Source organism: Rhizopus delemar, genomic scaffold, assembly GCF_000149305.1.
Source record: "Rhizopus delemar RA 99-880 supercont3.2 genomic scaffold, whole genome shotgun sequence".
Taxonomy (NCBI): domain Eukaryota; kingdom Fungi; phylum Mucoromycota; class Mucoromycetes; order Mucorales; family Rhizopodaceae; genus Rhizopus; species Rhizopus delemar.
Window position 1 is genome coordinate 3,088,132 of NW_027137828.1, and position 26,929 is coordinate 3,115,060.

Sequence of the window (26,929 nt, forward strand, 5' to 3'; positions counted from 1 at the left end):
AGCGACGACCTCTGTTACCTGAGTCTCTTGTCACTGTCAATTCAATAGCAGGATTTCCACAACGACAGTTAGGACAATCACTAGGCGGATTATTGTTATTTGATCGTGGATTTCGGCTTCCATTCGAAAGTCCGCCTCTTGTACTGGATGCACTTCCACGACTCCCCCCTCTACCTCCTCTGCTGCCTCTACCACGTCCTCTTGAGCCAGTCCCTCTAGCCGATTCAGACCGACGACTTCCTTGATTATTTCCTTGACCAAACAGACCTCCTTCAGATACTCTTCCTGCTGTATGCTGATCATCTTCAGAGCCTCGATAGTTTATAATGACTGCATTCTTGATTTTATCAAACTCTGTTGACACTCTCAAAAACATTTGTCTGTAAAGATAGAGAGATCGGTCTGATACTTCATCTGGTGATTTACGACCTTCACATATTGATTTCAAATCCGCTTCCATCTGTTATAAGCATAAATTAGTTCCTTATGAGCCTCATACATGTCTCTTTTTGTTACCTCGCGTCTTAAATAAGGCTTATTCAAACTGGATTCCAGCCCAATTTCATTATATCCCAAGACCAATGCAATACCAAGAGTTAAAGGTTTAAAAAATTGTCCTTCTTTATAGACATACTCTCTGTCAAGAATTTTTTGAATATGTTCAGCTATAGTTGCATCTGTACCGATTTCATTCTTTTCCATTAATCCAATTAAGTCAGTTTCTGTTAATAATTTAGGAGGCGAAGTCTTGCCTGATTTCATTTCTAGCGTTTCGGGTATAAACTCATGACCTTCTTGAAATTCTGGTATTACATTTCCAGTCCATTTATCATAAATGTACACTTCCAAATAGTTTCTTTCTAAAATAACAAGCCCTTTGGCATCAAAATACTCTTCATCTATTTTTGCTTCCACTGATGTCTCATATCCAACCGCATTCTTCCAGCATGCTCCTAAAAATCTACGGGCAATGAACTCATATACCTTGAGCTTTTCGCCAGATAGATTTCTGTCATACGAAGTTGGATGAATAGGTGGATGTGCTTTATCGTTGTTTTTGCCATTCCTTGGTCTTTCAAATTCACCATCTCTTAATCTAAAGTAAACAAATGAGCCTCACACAAATATATACAGAAATAGATTATATTTTACAATGTAGCATACTGTCCCCATCGAGGATCATTTGTTTGTTGATTAATTAAAGACATAAAGTCAAAGTTGGAATCGAATTGATCTGTTTCTGTTCTCGGGTAACTAATCAAACCAGCCGTATACAATTCCTCTGCTATCTGCATAATCCTTGAACCCGACATGTGAAGTGCCCGACACCCTACTTTTTGTAACTCCACGGTTGTTAACGGTAAAGGCTTCCATTTGGACGTTTGTTTTGATTTCACTTTGGTCACTGTAGCAACTCGCTTCTCCACACATTTTTCATACAAGATGAAGCATGCCCACTGATCAAATAAATGTTCTCTTTTCCAATTGAATTCTGTTGTTAGGCGCTGTTCTCCTGGTTGAACATTGGACTGACTGTAGGTCATTGTAATCTTCCAAAATTCCTCTGGTATAAAATTCTTGACTTGCTGATATCGATCTACAACAAACCCCAGTGTAGGAAACTGGCAACTACCATAACTGAGCATCTTCTTTTTGCCAAACTGTTCAAAAAAACTACGAAGATTTTTGGTTTGCAACCGAGTAAATGCTGCGCCTATCCTTAAATCAAGTTCTTGTCTTGTATTTACTGCATAGACTTGCTTCATGTCAAGCTCAACATGATTTCTTGCTGCACGATGTATAGCTCTAAAATGAAGAAGAAGAAAAAATAAGAACTCTTTTTATACAAAAAGCTACTCTGTCTTTTTTTTTTCTTACGCTGGCTGCATGGATGAAAATTGAGCACGCCAAATCTGAATGTTGGGCTTTACACTTTGGCATAGATCTTTAACATCGCCACCAATGGCTTCTCCTTCTCTATCACAATCTGTCCAAATAAACAAGACATCGGCCGATCGCACCTCGCTTTTAATATTGTTTGCTATTGGCAACATTTTTTTTGGGATTTCTTTTACAATGGGCGTTGTAAAAAGAGCTTCAACAGGAAACATATTCCAATTCCTATCAATCTCACCCTGAAAGTGCATTTCTAAAAAGTGGCCCTTTAAAGAAGTCATTACAAAGCTCGTAGGCCTGTTGTTAAAATTATAGGTGAAGCTGTAGTTTTTAACATGTGGATCTTGTGTTTGTCGCTATTGTATTATTAATGTTTCTAGAATTATAAATAAACGCTCCACTATAACTTACAGTTTGATAATCAGATTGGGACAAGATCTCAGCTATTTTTTTGGCAGCACTTGGTTTTTCAGCTACGCATAAAACACGCATAAGAAAAAAAAGCAAAAAAATATTTTTTCTAAGAACGATTAAATATCCTGTAACTTTTTTTATTATTATTATTCTTTTAATAAATATTTTCTTTTTGTTTGCCACTTTCTTTCTGATTCTTGTATTAATTCAATTATTTCCATCACATGGCTATTAGCCCATCCTCCTTTCAGTATATAGTTTTTCACAAAGTTGTATTTCCAAATCACACGAGGATCAATTCCCATAGATTTTAGAGCTGTTTGAAGTTGCTGGCGTACAAAAGGTGGTTCATTCGTGCTCATCTCGGATAACAAGAGCTCAAGTGCCTCAGGTGTGTTGGTCATTATGTATCGAAGGACAGCTTCAGAATATTTGTTGTATTGTGTGATTTTGTGTTGGTTTGAAATAGCTGCGGCTAGTGTTGAATATCGATCTGCATATATTTCTTGAGGCAAGATACTTAGATCAATACCAGACAATAACCATGAGATATGTACACGGACACTGTGAATATATAATCTTGTGTCTTTAGCAGTCTTCTTGTAAGAAAAAGATAGAATAACACCTGGATCGCCAATATACCTTATTTTATTATTTAAAGCTTCCAAAGGCGGAGGTATTTCATACAATTGTTCTTTTGAAGGATTGTAAGTTGAGTGAAAAATCACTTGTGCAAGATCATCTAGCCCTAGATCTTCGTATCGAATAAGATCATTCTTGTAGTCTTTCCATTCGCTAAACAGCAGCTGGACACGAGTGGTCAAAGCAATCTCAAGAGGATCTTCATTCGGTGGCAAAAACTCGATAACTTTATTTTCAACATCAAAATGACTTGGCAGTAATGAAACAACCTTCCATCCTCTTATTGCTACGAATAGTTTTTGTTGATGCTGTTTTATGGATTGATATAAATAATATTCAGCCTCTTGTTTCCACTGTTGACAAACAGAACGAGCCTTGTAACATTCAGGATAGGAAAGATATGAAAATATAGTTTGAAGTATTTCAGTAGGTAACATTAAATTAAAAACTAACAAGTATAAAAAAAAAGAAAAAAGAAAAAAAAGGCTTTGTTTATATAATATCCAAGTCAAATGGTTGCTTGCCAAGTTTTAGTGTCAATTGTATAACTATTGGCTAAGCATTCTTCTACTATTCGCACGAATAGGGGACCTCAATTTGCTTTGAAATGGTTCTTTTTAAAAGAAAAAAAAAAAAGGAAAAGAAAAATCACTCGAGTTCAGTAATCATCAAAAAAATATATGAAAAAGATTTTTTATTGAGTCCACTGGGTATGTCAGTTAGCATAAATTATTGTGCTTCCACTCTCAGTTTGCTGAATGTTTGAAAACACCGCCCACTTTTTTGATTATTTTTTTTTTTTTTTGGGCAATTTAAATTGAGAGTGGAAGCACAGTGCTGAGTAGTTGTACAAATCTAAGCTGTATCTAATTATGCTGGAATATCTAGGCTATTTTTCTTTTGCCACGTATTTTTTTTTAAAATAAAATAAGAAATGATGTTACTGCTTTAATGCATTGTTTCAAAATACAAATAATTTAGCCGAACCTAAAACTCTTGATAGATCCATGAAGGTTCAACCTATAAAAGTGTACAGAAAATCAAAAGGACATAGATCCATGTGAATCATTTGAAGTTTACAAAAAAAAAAGTGTGTTTCAATTAAAAAATTAACTTATGAATATAACAATATTTTCATAAATACGTGTACGTCCATCTAGAGTTTATGCTTATTGATTGGCTCTTCGTCATAATCTGATAAAAAAAATCGGTTTTTTATTTTTTAATTTTTTTTTTTTTTTTTTTTACAAAAAAGGAGCTTTTTGCTGCGGAAGTCTTCCAAAGAAAATATGGCCGATTTATTAACGAATATTTCCATAAAAAAGACACCTTGTAATAGTTGTCGACAAAGAAAAAGAAAGTGTTCTTATGGAAATCCTTGTGAAAGGTAAATAGGATTACAGAAAAAAAGAGAGACTTTTTGATTGTACTAACTATTGCAAAAGATGTATTAAACTAGGTACACAATGTGTATATACCATATTACCATCACCCAAAGACTTGGAATATTTGCAAGAGATTGAATACATTGAACAAATTGAACTTTTGGAAAATCAAATGGTCACAATTGAAAGTGAAATGAATACCTTAAAGCTGGCACAAAACAAGAACTTTTCTCACCATAGTGCTGAAACAACAGTGGAAACTGACTATCCATCACCTGTATCGTTATATTCGCAAGATTATAGGATACCTAAAGATGAAGAAACAAACAAACAAAATGATAAAAACACAGATCAAAAAAGTCAGTATCAAAAAGCAAGCCAAAGTTTTATGATAGCAAAGTATAATCAAATGGAAGCAAGCATCACAAAACAAGAGGAGACTAAACCATGGCAATTGACACTGAAGAACGGACATTTGATTATTGATACTTATGTAAACTCATATTCAGAATTAATGAGTAGTCTAAGGAATATGTTGGCAACGCAGAAACAAGCAGAGTATCCTTTATTATCCCCTCATATCTCATTACATACAAAAACTGCAATCACGGATACTCTTTCAATTGTAATGTGGAGAAAATATGGAAAAAGTCGATTGAAAGCAATGATAAAAAACAAAACATTTTTATTACTAAATGAAACTAGCGAAGAAGTTAAAGTCGTCCCGGTAGATACTTTAAATACACTTACTCTTCAATTGATCCACGCCTACATTCAATGTATTCATACAGTACGGTTCTCAATCCATGTTCGTAGCTTTATTAAACTATTCATGTCGGATCAGCAAAGCATTTTGAATTCGCCTGCAGTCATGGCCCTTTGCAGTGATATATGCCAACGTCCATGTAAACACATTTCAAAAATACTTCCAGCCAATACAGCATCTGATTATGCGCTCTATTACTTTGAACAATCTAGGAACCTTATATCAGATCGATTTGATGAAATGGATATAGAAGTACTTACAACTTATGTTTTTATGGCTTCATACAAAGTAAAGGCGAAAAAGTACGATGAATCATTGAAATATTTGTCAATGGCTGAAACTATTTACAACGCGCTACTACCGTCATATGAAAGTGCAATGAAAAAGAAGGACGGGCCACCTGAAGCAAAATTGCTTAATCGTTTGTATCGAAATATTTGTCATACTCGACACATACTAGAACTAAATGACATACTTAACCAAAAAAGCGACAAACAAAAGATGATTCGTAAATTACTATCATTTCCAAATAATCCCGATCACAGCTTTGTTCAACCCACAGACGATGATTCCGAATTAGAACTCAAACACATCCATTTGAAGAATTTGATTTATAAACTTCACGACCATATCAAACATGCGGCCAAGATGGCTATTGGGCCTGATCTCCCTGCCTTTGTTGGTGCATTTACACACCATATTGAGATGGCTATGCATCACTGGTACAAGCACGAATTATCTACAGAGTTCAAGCTTTCGTTACCCTTGTTTGAGGATATAAGCGATCTTGAATTTTTCACTATACTTGAACTCGAATGCGGCCATTCTTCTCCTTTTGGATTCCTAACAACCTTGACAGTCTACAATGAATATATAATTGCTTCCAAGTCTTTCTTTCCTAAATCACCTAAGGAAATGTTAATAGATGCAGATAAACTATTGGAACACTTTTATAAGATAGAGAATGAATTGCCTGATATATGCGACGCGAAACATGAAAATGGCTTGTTTTGGACAAAATTATTAACAAAAATGAAGCACATCAAGAGTTACCACATAAAAGATTTTATGGAAACTTATGAAGGAACCGAGGATGAATATTTTAGAGAACTCATCATTGCAATGAATCCCAGTGCAATTCGAATCAGTATGCCATACATCCAAAAAGCCATCATTGCTTCGTTAAACACTGTTCGTTTGATACAATTCTTGCATACCCATGATTATTCCTGTCTTATTGACATGAGATGGGTTATGAACGCTTGGCATACTCTGTTACGTACAATTCGATTTGAGCATGAACTATATGATTGCAGTACAATAACGCTTAATCGAATCAAAGCAAATATGCTTTTATGCATCGGCTTTATGAATGACTTGGCCAATTTGTCACAAAATCACTCAGCCCACGATGTTGTTACCAGTATGAAGGAACAACTCCAGTCTCTACTTTAAATGAAGCACCCTTACAAATTGTAAAGAAACACACATATTATAGTTAACTTCCTTATTTTATTGATTATAAACCATGTAAATAATATAATAAACATTCACCCTGTACTGTTTATTTCAATTCAACATACAATGGCTTAAAAATAATTTTTTAGTTCCGCTTTTGGGCTATTTATAACTTTTTTTTCTCCTTTTTTTTTTTTTTTTTTTTTTTCTTTTTTGTTTCAGTATTAAGATGAGCAACAGTGACATCCCGATGAGGAGTAAAGATCAAGATGAAGCCGAGGAAGCTTTTTTACCTCCTCCTGTTCAAAACAAGCCCGTCGAAAAGGAACATCCAGTTAGCCTTATTGCTACTGTTGTTGCTTTTTACTTTATCATTTCACTGTCTGTGGTTTTCTTGAACAAGATCATCATGAGTGGTTCAACAAAGTTCCCTTTTGCTCTCTTTGTCACATGGTATCAACTGGTTGTTGCCTTGATTATATTGATTATTTGGTCTGAAGTAGGCAAACGGTAAGAGAATAGAATAAAGGGAAAGGGCTTTGTATACTTATTTTATTTGTGTATACAGCAACAAATTATTTAGTATCATCCCACCCTATGAGTATGATAACACAATTGCAAAGAAAGTAGCACCATTAACTGCTGTCTATGTTGGCATGTTGGTGCTAAACAACTTATGCTTAAAATACGTTCAAATCACATTTTACCAGGTATGCACGAAGAAAAACGTTTTTATGTACATCATATTTACTTATATTGCTTGAATATAGGTTGCTAGATCATTATCTATTAACTTTACTATCCTCTTCACGTATCTTATCCTTGGTAAAAAGACATCTACACCTGCTCTTTTTGCTTGTGCTATTGTTTTCTTTGGTTTTGCTATTGGCTCATATGGTGAGATCAACTTTTCATGGGCTGGTGTCGTTTACGGTGTTGGCTCTTCTGCTTTTGTAGCTCTCTATGGTATTTATGTACAAAAGACATTAGGTGTAGTAGACAACAATCACTGGTAAGAGGATTTTTTTTTGTGATGGTATGTGTACTGACTCAAGAAATAGGAAGCTACTTCATTATAATACTACCACAGCCATTATTTACCTTTCTGTTCTTGTATTAATATCTGGTGAAATTACTGAAATTGTTGAAACATCCGAAGCAATTTATGATATCGGTTTCTGGATTTTGATGGTAAAAAAGAGCGTGTATGAGAGACGAAGAAGGGAGAATCTAACAAAAGACAATAGACCGTTACAGGTATAACAGGGTTTGCTATCAATATTGCCATGTTCTTGCAGGTCAGGTACACGTCTGCTTTGACAAATACAATTAGTGGAACAGCCAAGGTAAATCAATATTTAATACTACTTAATTTAATCCAATTAAATGCGTTATTTTTATTATTCCCAATTAGTCCTGTGTCCAGACTATTTTAGCAGTGATGATCTTCCAAAATGAAATCTCCGGTTTGGTATGATGTAGATCACTTGCCTAAAAATGAAATCTAATTTATTTTTTTAAATTTTAGAATCTTTTGGGTATTCTTTTAGCCCTCTTTGGATCTGGTTATTATAGTTGGGTTCGTTACAAAGAAAGATTTACAAAATAGAGTTAGCTTTTGCTGTTATTCATTCATTCACTTTATATCTCAACTCTCATTTTAATATTGTGAAATAGTTTTTTTTTTTAAAAAATAAAATAAATAAATAAACAATCAAAAATATAGTTTGGTTATCCTAAAAGATAAAACACGAGATTAAAAAAGATAGCATTGCTTGCAGTTACCAGACTCAGCTTTTTTAATATAACGTCAATGACACAACAATTCTTTCATCGCCAAAAGAATAGACTAGTGATAGATTTTTCATTTGATAAGGTCTAATAAAAAGCCTAGATAATCCCTTTAGGAGACATATACTATGCGCATCTCTTCGAAATGATTCTGGCCTTGATTATATGTTACATAGTATACTTCTCCCATATTCATCATCTCAGATTGTTTTATTTTATGAAATATAAAAATAAGAAAAACAGCGAGAGTATAAAAATTATTTTACTCTGGACATGAAAAACAGTATAATAATCTTTGCTTTTTGTAATAAAAAATTTCCGCCTTACTCCAATATCAGTAGTGTTCATATTATCACTAACAGAGCTTCATACTTCAAAAAAAAAAAAAAAAAAAAAAGCAAGTAAAGAGCGTCACAAAGATCCGGTCCGCGCAAAGTCCGGCTCGGACAATGCAACAACATATAAAATTAAAACCTAAAGAAGCAAGAGAATCCTTGATGGTCTAGTGGCTAGGATCCGTCGCTCTCACCGACGTGGCCGGGGTTCAATTCCCCGTCAGGGAAATATCTTTTGCTTTTGGAATTGGCGTTGCTTTTAAAGATGCAGATCTTGACTTTTGACAAACTACTGTATGAATAAGAATGGGAATATCAACTTCGATTTTTTTTTAAAGCTAGTGTGAGAATGGTCTCTTTTTGGACGAAGCACAAGGCAACTCCGACATGGATTGTTAAAATAACTTAAGTTGTTTTAATAACCATTGTCAAAGAAATAATAATAGCCGCAAAAATAAAAAAGGTCAAAAAAATAAGAAAAGTAAAAAAGAAAAAAAAAAATTATTCATATTGTGACGAAGCAAATGATAATATTGGTGCCAATAATGATTGCGTCTTGTGAATTACTATATTGAATCTATTCAAATTTTCGAACCTTATTCAATATTTGAACTTTATTTCAAAAATCAAATCTTATTTCAAAAGTCGAACCTTACTTCAAAAATGAAGCCTTATTTTCCTTTGTCTATATAATAGACAAGTTTTTATTTCTATTTTACTTCACTTCTCTTGACTTCTCTTATCTTTACTTATCTTATATTCTTTTTTATATAAATAACTAATAAATCAAATATCTTTATCTCTGAATCTTTTGGTATAACACTCTTAAAACACAAACAAGACAAGTCCCTTGAAGCAAATTATCTTCATTGTAAACACTTTCAAACCTTTTATTAAACTATTACAAACAAGTCTGATCTACTTAACAAGATCTGGTGGTCACTCACAACAAGCGAATCCATTATCAATACTTTAACTCAAGTCTTATTTTTTATTCTTTTTATCAACTTTATTCTATTTCAAAACCATAAACTCTTACAAGTCATTAAAGGAAGAAAAATTACAATATATATATATCCCATCTTTTTGTGAAGAAATTGTTAGTCAGTTTAAATAAATCATATATTTTTACTCAATAAATAACAAACTTTAACATGAAAATCCCTGTTCACTTAAACTTTTTACTCTACTTTAACATTTATCAAGAAACATCGTTGATCTTACACATAAGATTTGGTGGTCATTACTTAACAAGCATCCGCTTAAATTCTATATAAACAACAAATTACAAGGCAATCTTAACCTTATAACCAAGCTTTACAAGCACATTTTACCCAAATAACTTAAAAATCTACGACATATACACAGTAACATTATAACATTCTATTTTTTGTACAATTTTTATTTTGCATAAATTTGAAATATCTCTTATCCAAATAAATTAAGCACCTTTCTTTTCATTAAAACTCTTTGATCTTTATCTTATAACTCAAGCAAGTCAAATCCTTTGAAGCTAATATACTTCATTGTACTCCCTTTTTTTTATCTTGTTGTTTTACTTTATTCAAAACAGTTTGATCTACTAAACAAGATCTGGTGGTCACTTAATACAAACAAATAGATATATAAACATCCTTCATTTCACTTCGCTTCACTTATTTTTATTTCTATTTTGAAGTTTTTTATGTTAGAAAAAAGGGGCCGTTTTAGATATTATAACAATAAAAATGGCAACATCAGTTCTGATTTTTTTTTTACTGGTCCTACTGAAGTACTCAAAGCCCCCTTATTAATCTCGATTCCGAGGCTCAATGTTCTTCTTTTTTGACTTCGCTTTTGACTTTTGGTTTTTTTTTTTTTTATCTCACTTGAATTTACGAATAAATCTCAAGCGTTAGTTTCTTATTAAATACTTCTACTATCTTTACTTACAATTGAAAATAATTCAATCCTTTTTGAAACTAACAACTTTTATTGTATCTCTTTTTATCAGAGCAAATCATCTTATTTTTTCTTGAATAAAAGCATAACCTATTCAAAAAAAAAAAAAAAATGCAGTACTCACTTCAATATAACACAGCTATCTTCTTAAACTAAGCCATTTTTTACCAAAGATTTATATGAAATACTTATATATTGAGACTACACCAATATGACTTGACAAATTATCACATCTTAAAAAAAAAAAAAAAAAAAAAAAAAAAAAAAAAAAAAAAAAAACAACTAATTCCATTAAAGTTAACTGATTTCATCTTATCAAAAAAACTCTTGCTGCCTTTCAATTGTTTGATCTACAATACAAGACCTGGTGGTCAATACTATAAATAACCAAACATACATGATATTAATTCAAGCCTTTTAACACTTTAAACTTCAAATTGTTTGATTCAAACATTCAACATTACTGTTGATATTAACCTTTGCTTAAGCCTTTGATCTAGTATCAAATCTTTTTCAATGCGACTCTACTTTACGCTACAAGCTATCAAGAGTAAGAAATACCACATCACTGATTGCAATATTCTGTCAACTTTATTGGCTTATTTAGCTCGTAATAAGAGGAACAAATATGACGTAATGACATTATATATTGATTCTTTAAATTAAAATACTTTGTTTTATTGGTGTTTCAAATAAAAGTATAGTTTGCTTGATAATAAAAAGTTATTATCTCTATCGAAAACAGATTAAACAACTATTAAGCTGTGTGTTCATAATTAACATATGTATATGCTTAAAATATTATTTTGTCGCAAAAGCTTAACAAGAATGATAGAGACGGTCAAGTGTTGAAGAAATTTAATACCTTGCTATCCATCGTCAACTTAGGCATTGTTTACATAAATATGAATAATTACTTGATTAGTATTGGATGTATTGGTTCAGTATGAATAATGCACATCATCTAAACTTGGCAAATATAAAGGAACTCCATTTTTCCTTCCCCCTATTTTTAATAACTATCAAAACTTCGATCATTTTAATAAAAGCCCCTTTAAGCTTGTTCTCCTTTTGATAACATTGGTTGCTAACTCTCTTGATCTTTTATTGATTATTTACGGAAGAAAAATAAAGCAAAAGACAACAGCCATTTTCGAGTAATAATAAATACGTGAGTAATTTTATTTATTAATTGTATGGGATACCGGTTGAGGATATATTATACAAATGAAAAAGAAAAAAAAAGGGGGGGGGAGAGTATTCTTCAGGGTTATATGTGCAACTGTATGTGAGGGTATTATAGAATTCATATGGTGAGGAATAAACATGCGAAAAGAATAACATGCAATTGTATATAAACATGTTTGGCTGTGTACTTGCACATGAGGTAAGAAATGATTGTGTGTGTTGTGTATGTGTGGCATAAATAACTTTCGTAATAAAAAAGAAATGAATGAACTGGGCGAATAAGTAGGTTTTTAACTAGGATACAGTTACTATCAGTTGCTGATTTTCAATGAAATTGGTTGGGTTCTTTGCGAATTGACAAAACCAGACTTGGTCCAATTTATTTTTCGGTTGATTTTGAAGTGGTTGTTTACGATTCAGTTTACTTTTGTTTTTACTCAAGAATTTCAAAAGACGTTTTAACCAAGGCTTTTTATCACTACTTGACTCCTTGTAAATGGAAGATGCTGTAGAGTGAGTAGAAGAACGAAAAGAGGTTTGCCGAGTACACCCACTAACAGTTGAATGGCGTGGCTTAAGAGAGTGTTCCATTTTTGCTGGCAATGACCTTCTTTCTGGACTGATGCGACTTGCGGAAAAGCTACTGCCGTTATTGCTTCGGCATTTTTTGATATGAACGGCTGAATGTGGGCAAGAGATGGGTAAATTAGAAGAGAACAAACTGGATATTTCGGTTTGAGAATAAGATGATGAAGATGAAGAGGTGGTTAAATTATACTGGAGCTGCTCAGCAGTCGGAAGAAATAAAGAATCATTGTGATACGGGAATGGAAGTAGTCGAGGAGATGCAAGTACTGTATCTGGACTTGTTGTTGTAACTGAAGATTGATGTCTATCATACCTTGCAGGACGGCTGATTTCTTGACAGTAACGCTCCAAAATTTCATTAGACATGACAGTCGTGCTTTGGCTGAGGTTGATTAGATTTTCTTTTGTCAAGGGGAGTCGTTCACTTTCTTGAATATAAGGATTCTCTTGATTATGTACGATATAAACTGGTGGTTGGTATGTCATATAAATAAGTGTGTATGTATAGAGATGATGATGATGATAATAATGGAGAAAAAGAGACTGAAAAAGAAAAAAAAATGTGAGGCGTATTTATAATTAATTTAAACAGTGTGCTATCCCCTGAAAACACATAGTAACAAGGGGCTGCTATAACTGAGAGCAACAAAATAAAAAAAAATTCAATTAAGAAATAAGGAAAAAGTTGACTGTTGATTAACAGAAATTCTATATAGAAGCTATAGCAGTTTGTTTTAAGCATTTTTTAACAAGAGTATCATCGATCATAATAACCAATGATCTTCAACTTTGTATGCTTATCCCCTAATCCACCTCCCAAACTTTAATGTGATAGAAAATAGAAAGAAAACAAGACAGCCTAGAATATTAATACGTGCTTTTGCATATAAAATGAATGGCCCAAGTAATCATATAACAAGCGCGTTTTTTCTTTTCTTTGCCTTTCTTTCTCTTAATAAATACATTGTTTATGAAGCTTAGATGGTTTGTTTATCGCGTGCTTGAAAAGTATGACAGATGTGTGTTTGCGTGTGTACAAATGTAACCAATATGGTTACTTCTGGAGAGAGGCTCTAGGCTATATGCCTCAATCTCCTTTTCTTTCTTACATAAAACACGTTTTTCATTTAATATCACAATCTTTTTTTTTCTTCTATAAGCAAATATATGGTTAAATTTACCAAAGTGTTATATAAAGATAGGAAGAGGAGAGAAAAGGAGACATTATTTTAAAAGGGGAGCAGTTACACAGTATTCGGATGGATCTATTAGTTGCTTCCTTTCTCCTTGTTTGACATTGTGCTTGTTACAATGTAAAAGATTGGTGATAAAATTGGGATTGGTCGATAGCTCCCCTTAACTCCTTCACATTTAACTAAAATTCTGAAAATTCAATTTATTTTGTGACATTCTTATGTGGGGCCATAGGTACCATCATTTAGGGAAGCGTTAAAAGCAAATGGCCAATGTAACTTTTAAGGGGTTTGCATATTTTGAAAATGCCATTTTCTATACATTGTCGCCCCCTTTTTATTACAACTATTAAAGTCGTTCTTCTTGGCTTATACAAGTAAGGAGAATGCGAGAAATAAAATAATAATGATAGATATACACACAGTTCACACATTTGATAATCCAGTATCTTAAGGCCGATTTTATATAAATTAATTATTTCTAAAAACTAGAATAACGCACGTCCTAGTTAGAGAGCCTCCAAATTCTGTTATATTGCTGACACTAGTACCAATCATACTATTAAGAATAATCTAGAAAAATCTCTTTCCATTTTAGTTTTATTTTACACATTATTTTTTATGCGGTATCCATCATATCAGTTATTTTTTTCGTCTTTGTTGTTACTGGTTTCGGTTTATCTTGTTCCTCTTTTGTAGGCTTCTGTATTCTTATAGTTGATATACGGGACATACTATTTTTATCTCCGTCCCATTCTCTTAGTAATTTCAATGTCTTTCCGTTTGTTAAATCGGGTAACTCTAATCCAGAGACATATTCGTTTGCTTCTCTTTCCTTTAATGCTTCTAGAAGATCTTGACGTGGTGATTTTGGTTTTCTGTGTCCTCTGCATCGATCGTTTTCTAATTGTTCTATTTCTTCATCATGACGAGCCAAATATAATTCTATTAATTCATACAATTCCTTTTTGGTTGCCGCACTCTTTTCCTCATCAAAGGCATATCTAAACCAAATCCATCTATCTCCTACAGAAAAGTTTGAGTGATAAAGCTCTATATATCAAGTTTTCAATTTACCAATTGGATTAGTCGATTTTTGAGCTTCTTTTTTGGCCATCTTTTCTCTACGTTGATAGACACGAGACAATTGTTGTGCCTTTCTAGAATAAGGATGTATAGCATCTCTGTTTTTGATTGTTCTTAATGTGAGTTTTTTATTTCCCTAAAACTATCATTAGTTCCTGTTGATTTCTTTTTATGTTTTCATTACCATTTTATGCAAGCTTAAAAGGCATTTTTTTTCCTTCTTTCTTCTTCTCTCAGCCACATTGACGGGATTTACATACAGTCACATCAATTCAACAACAGCACAGAAATGAAGGAAGGGAAAAAAGATGGCAAGACAATTTCCGTCTCTTTTTTTTTATTTTTTATTCCTTATAATATGGGAGTGATAGCAGTATTGAATGGCTCTGCTTTTGGACTAGGATTATGGTGTCAATCAACGCTTATTGTTGGAATACAATTTTTATTTTTACTTGTATGGCCAGTCTCCAAAAAGCTATATTATTATTGCCAGGCCCATATCATGCGACAGTGGGCACAAAATTTATTTTTCATGATGCGATTGTTTGCGCCAGGAGATTTGATTATTACACTGGATGAAAGCTGTACTCGAGGTGAAAATGAAATTGACGGTGAAGATGACAACGAAGAAGACAGATTAGAAAGATTATTAAGCCGTAATAAGAGTGGTGAAGTGATTGGTATTTCTTTTCCGGATAAACTTATTATGATGGCAAATCATCAGGTTAGAAATATATACTGTGGTATTATATGTATGTATGGGCTGAGCAGTTATGTAATAGATATTGGTGGATTGGATCTATGTATGGTTCTTGGCTTATTTATCTAAAGCACATGGATCATTAAAAATCATGTTGAAACATAGTTTAAGTTTAATTCCCATCTATGGAACGTAAGTTCAAACAAATACATTTTACTGTTATCTAAAACAATAAACATAGGGTAAATCATTTTTCCGGTTTAAAGGTGCCTCATACTAAATAATGTGTAGGGAATGAAATTCTTTGAATTCATTTTTTTAAAAAGAAGATTAGAGCATGACAAAGACACAGTTATTAAGAATTTGGAAAGAGCAAAAAAGAGAGACAATCCAATGTGGTTAGTTTTATTCCCAGAAGGAACAGGTAACATTAATTGTTACAAAATGTGCAAATATATAAATTTCCTTTTATAGTTATTTCGGATGACACTCGAGCAAGATCAAAAGCATTTGCACAAAAGTTTAACATGGTAACTACGAATGTTAATATGAATACGTAACTAGGCAACTAAATATATTAATAGGATGATTATAAATTTGCTCTATTGCCAAGGACAACAGGATTATTATTGTGTAAAGACGTCTTGGGCGATAAAGTTCAATGGTTATATGACCTTACGATAGGATACCCAGATATTCCAGCTGGAGAGAACCCAGAAGATGTAATGACGATGAAACGGATATTCTGTGATAGAAATGGTCCACACAAAATTCATATCCATGTACGTCGATACCGTATTGATACCTTACCATCAGACCCTGTTCAATTCACTCAATGGTTATTTGATCGTTGGGCAGAGAAGGATAAAAGACTGATATATTATAACCAACACGGAAAATTCCCAGAGGAACCTATACTTGAAGATGAGGATGAACTATGCTATAGAAGAGATAGAACAATCAAGATCCCTATCAAGTTACAACATACTGTCAGAGAATGCTTTGGTTATTGGTTATATTTCTTATTCTATGTGCCTCTTGTACTTGCTTTCATAAAGCTTATCAATATTACTTATGTGGCTGCTCTTCATCACCTACAATAAATACTTCTAATCTCGTACTATAAAATAAAGGAAAATCGCTCACTATGATATTATTAAAAAGAGCATCGCGTACTAAATAACGCGTTATATGCGTGCTTAAAAATAGTCACTTGTCGTCTTTTTTAATTCTTTTTTTTTTCTTTTTTTTTTTCAATTTGAATAATAAATGGAGATCAGGCTAGACAGCAGTATAGAGGATGTTGAATTACGACAATCTGTGAAAGATTTAGTAGCAACACATCCAGATAGTGCTAATGTAATTGAGCGTTTAATATCCTACTATGAAAACAAAGATAATGGCAAACAAGCAAAAAGACGTAAACTAGATCAAAACAACCAAGTGTTTCGTTTATCTGATCTCTCTTTTGGATCACCCGCAAGAAAAAAATACGATTTGATCATCACATCTTCTCACTTGATTTTATATAATGCCAAACTAGAAACAATAGAGTCTCAGTACAGCCTAGATGAATTCGCACTGGGCGCCTGTGTACCTACACCCGAAAAGACCAACAAGTCATTTACGTTTGTCCTCTTTCTTAAAAATGAAGATTGCATTGTTTTCAATACACAAGATAAAGGTGACATCAAAATGGAGCAAGCCAGCAACCAATCGCAAACCTTGACGGCAGATAAACATAAAGAGATTGCTCAACTCTTAACAACCTACGCTCGTATTCCAATATCACTTCCTTCTCAAGATATCTCCGTGGCTGCCTATCTGAAGGCTAAAGATGGATATTTGTTCTTTTTACCTACTGGTATTCTCTTCGGATTCAAAAAGCCCACACTCTTTTTCCCGCTGTCGAGTTTGGCGGGAAATGCGTTTACGAGTATCACACAACGTACATTTGATTTAGTTTTGAGTTTGAAGGGACCTATCTATGGTAATTCAGGATTTAAAGCAATCAAGGAAGGCGAGCATGAAACGGTGGAATTCTCAATGATTTCTCAAGAGGAATTTGGGCCTATTGATGGATATATAAAGAAGGCAGGCATCAATGATCAAAGTATGTCAGAAGAAAGAAGGGCGCCTATAAAGAATAATAATACGGATGAACAAAACGCGACAGATAAAGAAAATGCAAAGGAAGAGGATTCAGAAGAAGATGAAAATTTTGAACCAAGTGATAATGATGATGAGGATCCTTTAGAATATGATACTGATGCTGAAGAAGAGGAAAATGATGATACATCTGCTCAAATAGACAAAGAAGAAGAGCAAGATATGCTTGATGAAAGTGATTAAGAAAACTAGTATGGGTTATCAAAAATGCTAAATCAACTATTTTTAGAATAAAACATACTAAACAGACTAAAAACTCAAAGCTCTAAAATAAAACAAAAACTTATAAACTACATGTATTATAATAATAACTTACTTTATGAAAGAAAAAAAAAAAGCACTCATATTTAATTTCCCTTGTCTATGTTTCATAAATAAAATAAAAGTATTGGGGTGATTTTAGGAAAATGAGAGGGGAGGGGGTTTGTTCGACTGCGAACCAATTTAGAAACACTTTTTTTTTCTTTTTCTTGTATACAAATATTTTCATGGCCAAAATAGAAGACAACAAACGTCGCTCTAGTGACACGGATGAACAAGGTGTCTCTATAAGGCCCCCTCCAAAGAAACGCTTCATGACTCAACAATCTTCTACAGATGATCAAGAAGATGTTGAAGAATCAGCAGATACATTCAAGGTAAAAACTAGAAATTTCTTCAAAATTTTATAAATTAAAGGTCGTGCTATAGGAACCTTTGGAAGCTTTTCGTAAAGAAGCTATATTAAGACAGTGGAAAGATTATTTGGTAATTTGTATTGTTAACCGCGTCTTATTTCGTAATGCTTCTTCTTTCTTGTACTAATTTATATTTTTCTTTTTTTCTTTGTAACTTAGAGATCGGCTAATAGATGGAAAAAATATGTTGAACAAGCTGAGGCTAATAATTTGTCAAATGAAGAGTACATGAGGCTTTGGGAAGACTCTTTCAAAAAGGTAAAGAAAAAAAAAGAAGCACCCAAGTCATTAGATATACTAATAAATACAAACAAAAAGCTTCAAACATTCTTATCAAATATAATACAAGATGGAATGTCGAGTTTTGGTGAAACTTCATTAATGAATATTGGTAAGCAATATTTTACTTTAGTCTTTTCATTATAATTTATACGTGTGTTTAGATAATACCGAATTTCAACATGTACTTGAAGAAGAATGGCTTACAGAATTAACGCCTAACATGTTGAGTGCTTGTAGAAAAAAAGACTTTGTGGACTTGACTATTTCAAAACTGAATCAACTTGTTAAAACTTGGATTGCCAAAAGAAAACAAATTATAACTGGCTTTGATTCTGTTTTTGGTAAAGAAAAAGGAAAAATAGATTTTATAACGTATGTGCTTATATTGTTATAGAAAACGGATCATTAAAAGATGTTCATCAAGGGCACCAAGACGTATTATCTGTTTGGACAAATGGCCAGCAATCTCTTCAAGACATAAAGAATCAGTTGAAATTAAAAAATTTCAAGGTATGGAAGCTTACGCTTACACTTGAGTACAATCATACTGATATAAATTTGATTTATCAGCATTTAATGTTGAAGGAAGAATGCAGAGTTCTCAATAAACAGCTAGAAACGATTGAAACTAACTTACATCAGGCACAACTCGACTTAGAGAAATTGCAAAGTAAAAAGTTTTCTAATCATCCTGAGGACGTTAAAATGGACATTGAAGGTGGTAGTAGTGGTAATGCTAGTGGAACCTATAATACTGGGCTCGGAGAAGGATCTATTACACCTTATAATGTAAATCAAAGAAAAAGAAACAATTTCTCATTAAACTAACCATTTAGCAGAGTCAAACAGCTTCTCAACAAGATCCACTGATTCATATACAACAAATGCTTGAGCAAAGACTACATGAAATTGACATGATTAAAGAAGACAGAATTGTTTTAAAACAACAGATAACAAAATTACAAATGGATCTTGTCTGTGTACCCGAATCAAGAATATACAAAGCACCCCTGTGTCGGCAGTTGTTTCAATCAAGAACTTATCAAAAGGACAAATGCAATCACCTTTCAGATATTTGTCACGATCTACAAATTAGCGTAGAGGACCTGTCTAGTAATCGACGTCGGTTCATTCGAGATTTGGATTATGAACAAGTGAGCCATTTTAAAGAGATGGAAGATCAATTGAAAAAACTTGATTTGGACCTCACTCGTATTCGTGGACAGCGAGATGCCTTACAGATGAATCTTGAGGAAGGCAAGGCCTCGACTGAGATCGGTAGACTGTCAATTGTAGAATTAAAGACAATTGCGGATGCTAGAAAGGAAAGGGTCAATTATCTTGAAACAGAATTACTCAGGTTGCAAAAGAAGATGGCAGCCAATACGGGAATAAGCGGATACTATGAGATTGTGTCCAATGGAAAGGAACCTTCACTCTTGCCACTCGAAAATGAACTCAAATTGATGGAGGAAAAAGTATTGGAATATAAGGAAAGGGTTCGCAATAAATTCCCGCAAGAAAATATTGAACAAGAGCTTGAAAGGTTATTTCAAGTAAAGCAACTCCAACTGAAGGCCAAATTATTTGAAGAAAAATATGAATTTGACTTGTTGTCGATTGATGACGTACAAACCTTTGAAGCATCTCTGCAGGACAGAATTCGAAAAGAAAAGTCAGTGATTTCTGAAGTCAATAACAGGCTATCAGCATTAAAGGCAGTAAGTTTTTTTTTACAGTGAATGGCTTCATTTGTATTAAATTATTGAATAGACAGAGAAACAATTATTGAGTGAGATCGAAAGTGTAGCAAAAGCATATGGTGATTTGGAAGACGAAAATATTAAAAAAGTGCAAGAACTTGCTTCATTGGAAGATGAAATAATGAGATTACAAACTGAACGCGTAAAATACAGTCAAATATTTACAGCCTTAAACAAATCGAAGGATGCTCATGCTATGCTTGCAAATGCATTAAACAAACAAATCGAAAAACAACTTGCACATATTAAACAAATGACAGAACGAGAAAAAAATTTAACAAGTCAAGTTGTAAGTTTAAGTAATTTATCAAGATCACTAGTAATAATGTATTTGCATATATAGACGTGTTTAGATCGCAAGCTAGCTACAAGCAATTCTATTTATGAAGTATACAAACAAAAGAATGATGAAGTAAAAGCATTATTGGATAAGTTAAAAGAAAAGGCGCTTGTTTCAAAAGATAAAATCACTGAGGTAAAATCACATTATAAACGAACTAAATTCTATTTTCTCAACTACTTTTATATAGCTTCAAAAATCTATTTTTGAAAAGATTAGATTGATAGAAGAAGGTGCACATGCAAGGCTCCGTCTAGAAGAAAGTAGAGAAATATTAAAGAGAAAAATGGGTACTTCAAGTAAAATTGAAAAGCCTGCGGAAATGAAGCTGAGAAAAGAACGAGAAGAATACAGAGTAAGACTAAATGATACAGATAATGTGATTCTTATTCACTTCTTGTATAGTCTTTATTGAATTGTAATTCATGTAAAACAAGGCTAAAGTCTCATGTCTTGATGCGTTGTATGCATACATTCTGTAAAGAGTGTTTAGATGTACGTATTGAAACAAGACAAAGACGATGTCCAAGTTGTGGTGAATCATTTAGTGTAAATGATGTAAAGCAGTTTTATTTTTAAAAAAAAAGACACACTATTATTACTCACTAGAATTCACTACCATGTACATATACATCTTCCTCCCTTCACGCACTTTTTATACAACATATAACATGCCATAATATAGTATTTCTTGAAAAAATTGTTCTTTTTTTTTAATAAAAAGAATTTGTCGTCAAGTTTATAGTTTTTGAAAAATAAAAATAAAAAGCGCCTCTCATATACAAGCTCACTCAGTTTTAGACGAATCACAATCCGAGCCAAAGATCATGTCTATGAAAGGATTAATCGTAAAGCTTATATCCATAGATTTATCCACTCCTTTGAAGTTGACTCTTCTGCTTTATGCTTAAAATCTACAATGAAATCTGTTTTTAGTAACCGAGTTATCCATAAAGGTTTATCTGTTTATAGATTATGAAAAACCTTACAGCAAATTCTATACTTGTCATTATACTTCAAAATTGATAATCGAAATGGCGGTATATGTGTGGTTTGTATTTCATTAAAAATAAAATAAAATACAAAATTGACAATTAATGAGACTCTTGAGTCTCTTTGTTTAGTAAAGTTAAAAGAAAGAGCTTGTTGAATACAAAGGACGTTTTCTATAAATTTATATATTGAAGTCACTAAATTTACTTGTATGTAATGATAATATAATAAATAGTGTGGTGAAGACGTACTGTAAATGATGTGCATTGTTTTCACAAATTATTCATGCACCTTCAGAAAAAAAAAAGAATGCTACATTGGCTTACGATTCAAACAGTCTTCGAATCTAGCAGCTGAATATTTACAAAATCCTTGAATATCGCTCAAATGGATCTGCTGTATGCATCTTCACTTCTAGATGACAATGTTTCTTCCTGTAAAAGTTCTTTTCTTTTAAGCTTACTTTTACAAACTGTCCAAAACTGTTTAATTGGGCTGAGCTCAGGGGAGTAAGCCGAAAGATAAACATAACAGTAGCAGCATTGCTCAATTTATTTTCTAAAATCAGTATCCTTGTGAATAGGAATGTTTTCCATAACAATGTAGCTGCTATTCAATCACCCTTGTTGATACAAAATATCAACAGCATTTGCAATGCAATTATAGTACCCAGTTACATTTTCCCCTTTTGGCATTTTCAACAGCCAGAGTACCACCCGCTACCTTTCTTTTCTTCGAAGGGACTAGTTCCCTTGGTCTTCTTTGATGTTTATTATACAATAAGAAGAGATAGCATCCAAAATAGTTATTGTTTGATCCTTGTCTTGGGCACATCTGCAAAAGCACAGTAACCCCCAATTTTTCTATTATGCTACAAAATGCTCCATTGTCATTTCGTTCTATTCATTTATTGATACTCATAATTATGTTTAGCCATTGGCTTTGTTTCAATATATTCCATAACAAAGAATAAGCAATGCTATTGTAACCCTTTAAGAGAATTGGTGGCCAAAATAAGTTACAAGTAACAGGACCTTTTTCATGCTTATTATTTCTAGTCTGAGAAGTTACGTCTTCATCTCTTTGCCTTGATACAGAATAACCGTGGCTATTTACTATTTGGATTTTGGATCGAGGTTGATGACTTGAGTGTTTGTTTAGGTATTCTATATTTTGACGATCTACTAACAAGTGCTTCTGTTGAGTCCTTTCAATATCTAACTTTTGTTTCTCTATTCATAATGTTACTGCTGAAACTATTAATCAAAATGATATTAATCAAAATGATGCTATGACTCAAAAGCATTGTTAGTATCAATTCTATGAACAAAGGAACAGAAACTACCTGGTAATTTTTTTCTTTTATTATATGTACTCATTATTGCTATTATCATTCTATGTTTTGCACCAATTTTTCTTCTACTTTTGCACCATTTTTTTTTATTTTATTTTCATGAATTTTTTTCTCAAAAGTATACTAATAGCTTCGGAATAAAGTGTACATGGTGATCTTGAGTAATTTCATACGACATTGAAGTATTTAACAAGGAAAATGTGACATTGTGGATCGTCTTGACTTAGTGCAGAACTCAAAATTTAAACTAGTTTGTTAGAATCTTGAGACACTCTTGAATGAGACTTTGATATAAGTATTCAGTTGAATCAGTCGCTGAACCCCTACCTTTTTTGTTTGTTTGTATATTAACATTTTTAATTTGTGCTTGATTAATAACAAAAAAAAAGACAAAGGAATTAAAGTACTGAATTTACTTACTTTAATTTGTCAATGAACAATAAACTCTGTGTTTATAGCCTTATTAAAGATTGATCTTGCCTACTAGACATCTATCGAAAAACGCAACCAAGTGTCTTATCTAACCTTGACAATCCGATCAAGTTACTTTTTTAGCTGGTTCAGCGATCCTATGGTTCAGGGTATCATTAGCAGACAGGCAGTCCTGCTTTACTTTACCTTAGCGTTTGATCAAAACTCCTCTCTGTAAGATTTATAAAGGACGAGTATGAAAGCAAATTGACAGCTTTGTAGTTTTATTGTTCTGTCGGTTTCTTTACTTTGTCGGTTTTATGTATATGCGTATTAAGTTAGCTTTACTAACAAACGTACAGTTAGTTTCATAGTTCATACCGGGGTAATTAATCCATTCTGATACAATGGCTTTTCTCAAGAATATGATCCGCGTCGCACTAATGTCAAAACAGTTGTTGAAAAATTCGTATACTCTTCATCCGGGGTAAATAATACATGTTGTCTTGAACCTGATACTAACAAACATTATACTGACCAGCTCGTACAGAAGTTGTAATACAAAGACTAGCTCATCTCTACTGACATTCCTTTGAATAAAACCAGGTCAAGTAGCCCTTGGGTTTGCTGTGACAAGTAATCTCTACGCAGGTCTCTCGCTTTTTCTCGCTTGAGCACTCATCTCGATTATTTTCTAATTTTTTTTTGTTTGAAAGATTTATAAATGGTTATTCAATCAATGTATATTGAGTTTAGCTCATGTCTAACTTTCTCGCAACTTTTAAAATCCATCAATCGTTTGATTGCAGCTTTAGAAGCATCTTTATAGCGGCATTACCTTCTTCAGAGATGTAATGCTCTGACATAAAGTACCTATATATCCTATGGTTAGCATTTTTTCTCATTTCCTACAAGTCATCGGAACAAGATGATCAACAGATTTTACGATAAACAGTATATGTTCTTCTTTTGATATTTCCACTTTAACCCTGCCTTTTTTCTTCTTTTCAACTTGAGCTTCATTTCACAGTTTTTTTGAAAGTGATATACATCAAAAGTTGTGGTATCTATTTATACTGCCATATCTTTCACATGAACAATTTCAATCATCAAAGAGATGAAATCAACAGTATGCTCACTAGTATCTAATCCGTAAGTTGTATTAGACGTTTTGTTGCTTTTTGTAAAATTTTTCCAACTGGGCTTTTTTGCTTACTTCATTCATACTTTATTTGTGCCGATTATTTTTGTCTTTGGCTTGCTCCTTATCTCTTTTGTCTAGTCCAAGATCTTTTGCTACTTTTATATTAACTCTATTGCTTCATCGAGTTTGATTGCCCCATGCATCATTGACATCAACTATTTTAAATCTCAGCCGTCTGTTCCTCAAAGTTGTTAAACTCTTCCAAAGAGAGGTCTATATATAAACCTCTGCTACTATTATCAATTTCAAGCAGTGATAAGACATATTGATCTTACTCATCTTTCTCAATTGGATAATGAAATTTTTCTTATTATTGATGTCAGAAACACTGTAATTCTCATTTTTTTAAAAGAATAAAGTTATCAAAAAATTTCAAAAAGAGTTTATAAATGTTACGCAGATTCAAAGGCAGATAGAAAAAGCTTTCTATAATGATTATCGATAGTCATTGTATCTAATGTCAAGTCTTGTTCTTTAATGATTCGATCTGCACACACAAAAGCATATGAAAACTCGGTTTCAAACTGAAGAACGAGGTAAATGTAGAGCGGTGATATAATTTCAAAGGGAAAAAAAGGAAGAAACAAATTATTTGTGGGTGATATTGAAACTCCCCCTTAAGAAAATAAACAAAACAAAAAAAAGTTACCAATCAAATTTTTTTCTTACTGGCTTTTATTTTTTTGTACGTATTCCTTTCTGATGCTGTTCATGTTGAACAAAATCAAGAATTTGTAAACAAAAAAGATGAAAAGGAAGTTGTAGTTTTTGTAGTACATTTATTTTATACTTGAACAGCTTTATTAAATATTTTTGTAAAGTTTATAAAGAGATATGAATTAAATCACCGAACGGGACTGTTCGTAATCAACCCCCCCTGGCCTTTCCACAGACTATAAAAGTCGCAAAAAATTTTTTCTTTTTGGTTCCCTTTTTTTTAGATTTTCCCCTCTCCTTCTTTCTTTATCTAAAAAGTATCAAAATGGCCACCGAGAAGAACAACAACAAATTCATCATCGTAAGTACTTGTTATTTCTATTACAGCTTTCCTTTTATTTACCTACGTCCTTCTAGGATTTCCTTATGGGTGGTGTTTCCGCTGCTGTCTCCAAGACTGCTGCTGCTCCCATTGAACGTATCAAGCTTTTGATCCAAAACCAAGATGAAATGATCAAGCAAGGTCGTCTCTCTACCCCCTACAAGGGTATTGGTGACTGTTTCGCCCGTACCATGAAGGACGAAGGTGCCATCTCTCTCTGGAGAGGTAACACTGCTAACGTTATCCGTTACTTCCCCACTCAAGCTTTGAACTTTGCCTTCAAGGATAAGTTCAAGCGTATGTTCAACAAGGACAAGAACAGAGATGGCTACTGGGCCTGGTTCGCCGGTAACTTGGCTTCTGGTGGTGCTGCTGGTGCTGCTTCTCTCTTCTTGTAAGTATATGTTATGTCATTTGTTGAACTCTATCTCATTATCCCTTTAGCGTCTACTCTTTGGATTATGCTCGTACTCGTCTTGCTAACGATGCCAAGTCTGCCAAGAAGGGTGGTGAACGTCAATTCAACGGTTTGGTTGATGTCTACAAGAAGACCTTGAAGTCTGATGGTATCGCCGGTCTCTACCGTGGTTTCAACATCTCTTGTGTTGGTATCATTGTCTACCGTGGTCTCTACTTCGGTATGTACGATTCCATCAAGCCTTTGATGCCTCAAACTCTCCAAGACTCTTTCTTGGCTACCTTCGCTTTGGGTTGGGCTGTTACCACCGGTTCCGGTCTTGGTAAGTTAAAAAATTTTTCGATTGAGTTTTTGAATCTGGGTTTTTAACATGAAAATTTTTTATCTTAGCCTCTTACCCCATTGATACCGTCCGTCGTCGTATGATGATGACCTCCGGTGCTGCCGTCAAGTACGACTCTTCTCTTCACTGTTTCCGTGAAATCTTGGCCAACGAAGGTGCCAAGTCTCTCTTCAAGGGTGCTGGTGCTAACATTCTCCGTGCCATTGCTGGTGCTGGTGTCTTGTCTGGTTACGATTACCTCCAAGTCTGGATGTTCGGTAAGAAGTACTAAGTTGCTTCTTAACACAATCTAGTTCTTAATTGTGCCTGCTTGATTTTATTGTAATTTTATTTATAAAACCAAACACCATTTAAACCAAAAAATACATTTTAAATGAAGGAAAATAAAAAGTCTTGTGCTTTTGTGTTTATAAGATTATTTGTTACTCTTTACAGTTTAGTTCTTTTGATTCTATTTTGTGGGGCTTAAAATATTGGATGTAACCGAAATCATTTCGGCTCTGATCGCTTCCGAATTGTGGCTTTTATTGCGCCCAACTGCAGCTTTGATCTA

The 26,929-nt window shown here is 33.2% G+C and overlaps 11 protein-coding genes and 1 non-coding gene across 12 annotated transcripts; 7 read left to right on the forward strand and 5 right to left on the reverse strand.

Annotated features, from left to right (window-relative positions):
* Nucleotides 1-347: 347 nt before the first annotated feature.
* On the reverse strand, nt 348-2,054 carry RO3G_03452 (DNA topoisomerase; the record flags this gene model as incomplete). Its single annotated transcript, XM_067658042.1, has 4 exons — nt 348-380; nt 517-1,096; nt 1,153-1,806; nt 1,879-2,054. 4 exons carry the CDS (start codon nt 2,052-2,054, stop codon nt 348-350), a joined length of 1,443 nt encoding a protein of 480 aa, XP_067514143.1.
* A 402-nt stretch (nt 2,055-2,456) lies between these two features.
* RO3G_03453 (uncharacterized protein) lies at nt 2,457-3,389 on the reverse strand (the record flags this gene model as incomplete). The annotated part of the gene is made up of 1 exon (XM_067658043.1): nt 2,457-3,389. The coding sequence occupies one exon, from the start codon at nt 3,387-3,389 to the stop codon at nt 2,457-2,459; it is 933 nt and encodes a 310-aa protein (XP_067514144.1).
* A 2,215-nt stretch (nt 3,390-5,604) lies between these two features.
* On the forward strand, nt 5,605-6,427 carry RO3G_03454 (uncharacterized protein; the record flags this gene model as incomplete). Its single annotated transcript, XM_067658044.1, has 2 exons — nt 5,605-6,250; nt 6,420-6,427. The coding sequence occupies 2 exons, from the start codon at nt 5,605-5,607 to the stop codon at nt 6,425-6,427; spliced, it is 654 nt and encodes a 217-aa protein (XP_067514145.1).
* A 363-nt stretch (nt 6,428-6,790) lies between these two features.
* RO3G_03455 (uncharacterized protein) lies at nt 6,791-8,170 on the forward strand (the record flags this gene model as incomplete). The annotated part of the gene is made up of 7 exons (XM_067658045.1): nt 6,791-7,071; nt 7,130-7,271; nt 7,332-7,573; nt 7,623-7,752; nt 7,809-7,907; nt 7,976-8,032; nt 8,090-8,170. The coding sequence occupies 7 exons, from the start codon at nt 6,791-6,793 to the stop codon at nt 8,168-8,170; spliced, it is 1,032 nt and encodes a 343-aa protein (XP_067514146.1).
* A 673-nt stretch (nt 8,171-8,843) lies between these two features.
* RO3G_19034 lies at nt 8,844-8,915 on the forward strand. Its single transcript has one exon. It is a non-coding gene; the product is annotated as a tRNA-Glu (tRNA).
* A 3,195-nt stretch (nt 8,916-12,110) lies between these two features.
* Nucleotides 12,111-12,770, reverse strand: RO3G_03456 (uncharacterized protein; the record flags this gene model as incomplete). Its single annotated transcript, XM_067658046.1, has 1 exon — nt 12,111-12,770. One exon carries the CDS (start codon nt 12,768-12,770, stop codon nt 12,111-12,113), a length of 660 nt encoding a protein of 219 aa, XP_067514147.1.
* Nucleotides 12,771-14,141: 1,371 nt separating this feature from the next.
* Nucleotides 14,142-14,870, reverse strand: RO3G_03457 (uncharacterized protein; the record flags this gene model as incomplete). Its single annotated transcript, XM_067658047.1, has 4 exons — nt 14,142-14,156; nt 14,265-14,542; nt 14,675-14,819; nt 14,868-14,870. The coding sequence occupies 4 exons, from the start codon at nt 14,868-14,870 to the stop codon at nt 14,142-14,144; spliced, it is 441 nt and encodes a 146-aa protein (XP_067514148.1).
* A 315-nt stretch (nt 14,871-15,185) lies between these two features.
* Nucleotides 15,186-16,486, forward strand: RO3G_03458 (uncharacterized protein; the record flags this gene model as incomplete). The annotated part of the gene is made up of 5 exons (XM_067658048.1): nt 15,186-15,407; nt 15,466-15,575; nt 15,710-15,807; nt 15,858-15,913; nt 15,968-16,486. 5 exons carry the CDS (start codon nt 15,186-15,188, stop codon nt 16,484-16,486), a joined length of 1,005 nt encoding a protein of 334 aa, XP_067514149.1.
* A 592-nt stretch (nt 16,487-17,078) lies between these two features.
* On the forward strand, nt 17,079-17,735 carry RO3G_03459 (uncharacterized protein; the record flags this gene model as incomplete). The annotated part of the gene is made up of 1 exon (XM_067658049.1): nt 17,079-17,735. The coding sequence occupies one exon, from the start codon at nt 17,079-17,081 to the stop codon at nt 17,733-17,735; it is 657 nt and encodes a 218-aa protein (XP_067514150.1).
* A 305-nt stretch (nt 17,736-18,040) lies between these two features.
* Nucleotides 18,041-21,036, forward strand: RO3G_03460 (uncharacterized protein; the record flags this gene model as incomplete). The annotated part of the gene is made up of 12 exons (XM_067658050.1): nt 18,041-18,190; nt 18,243-18,299; nt 18,389-18,487; nt 18,548-18,620; nt 18,673-18,852; nt 18,906-19,021; nt 19,154-19,300; nt 19,351-20,232; nt 20,285-20,563; nt 20,618-20,749; nt 20,805-20,913; nt 21,020-21,036. 12 exons carry the CDS (start codon nt 18,041-18,043, stop codon nt 21,034-21,036), a joined length of 2,241 nt encoding a protein of 746 aa, XP_067514151.1.
* Nucleotides 21,037-23,950: 2,914 nt separating this feature from the next.
* Nucleotides 23,951-24,395, reverse strand: RO3G_03461 (uncharacterized protein; the record flags this gene model as incomplete). Its single annotated transcript, XM_067658051.1, has 3 exons — nt 23,951-24,066; nt 24,211-24,245; nt 24,319-24,395. The coding sequence occupies 3 exons, from the start codon at nt 24,393-24,395 to the stop codon at nt 23,951-23,953; spliced, it is 228 nt and encodes a 75-aa protein (XP_067514152.1).
* Nucleotides 24,396-25,558: 1,163 nt separating this feature from the next.
* Nucleotides 25,559-26,647, forward strand: RO3G_03462 (ADP,ATP carrier protein; the record flags this gene model as incomplete). The annotated part of the gene is made up of 4 exons (XM_067658052.1): nt 25,559-25,594; nt 25,651-26,009; nt 26,060-26,355; nt 26,424-26,647. The coding sequence occupies 4 exons, from the start codon at nt 25,559-25,561 to the stop codon at nt 26,645-26,647; spliced, it is 915 nt and encodes a 304-aa protein (XP_067514153.1).
* Nucleotides 26,648-26,929: the final 282 nt, after the last annotated feature.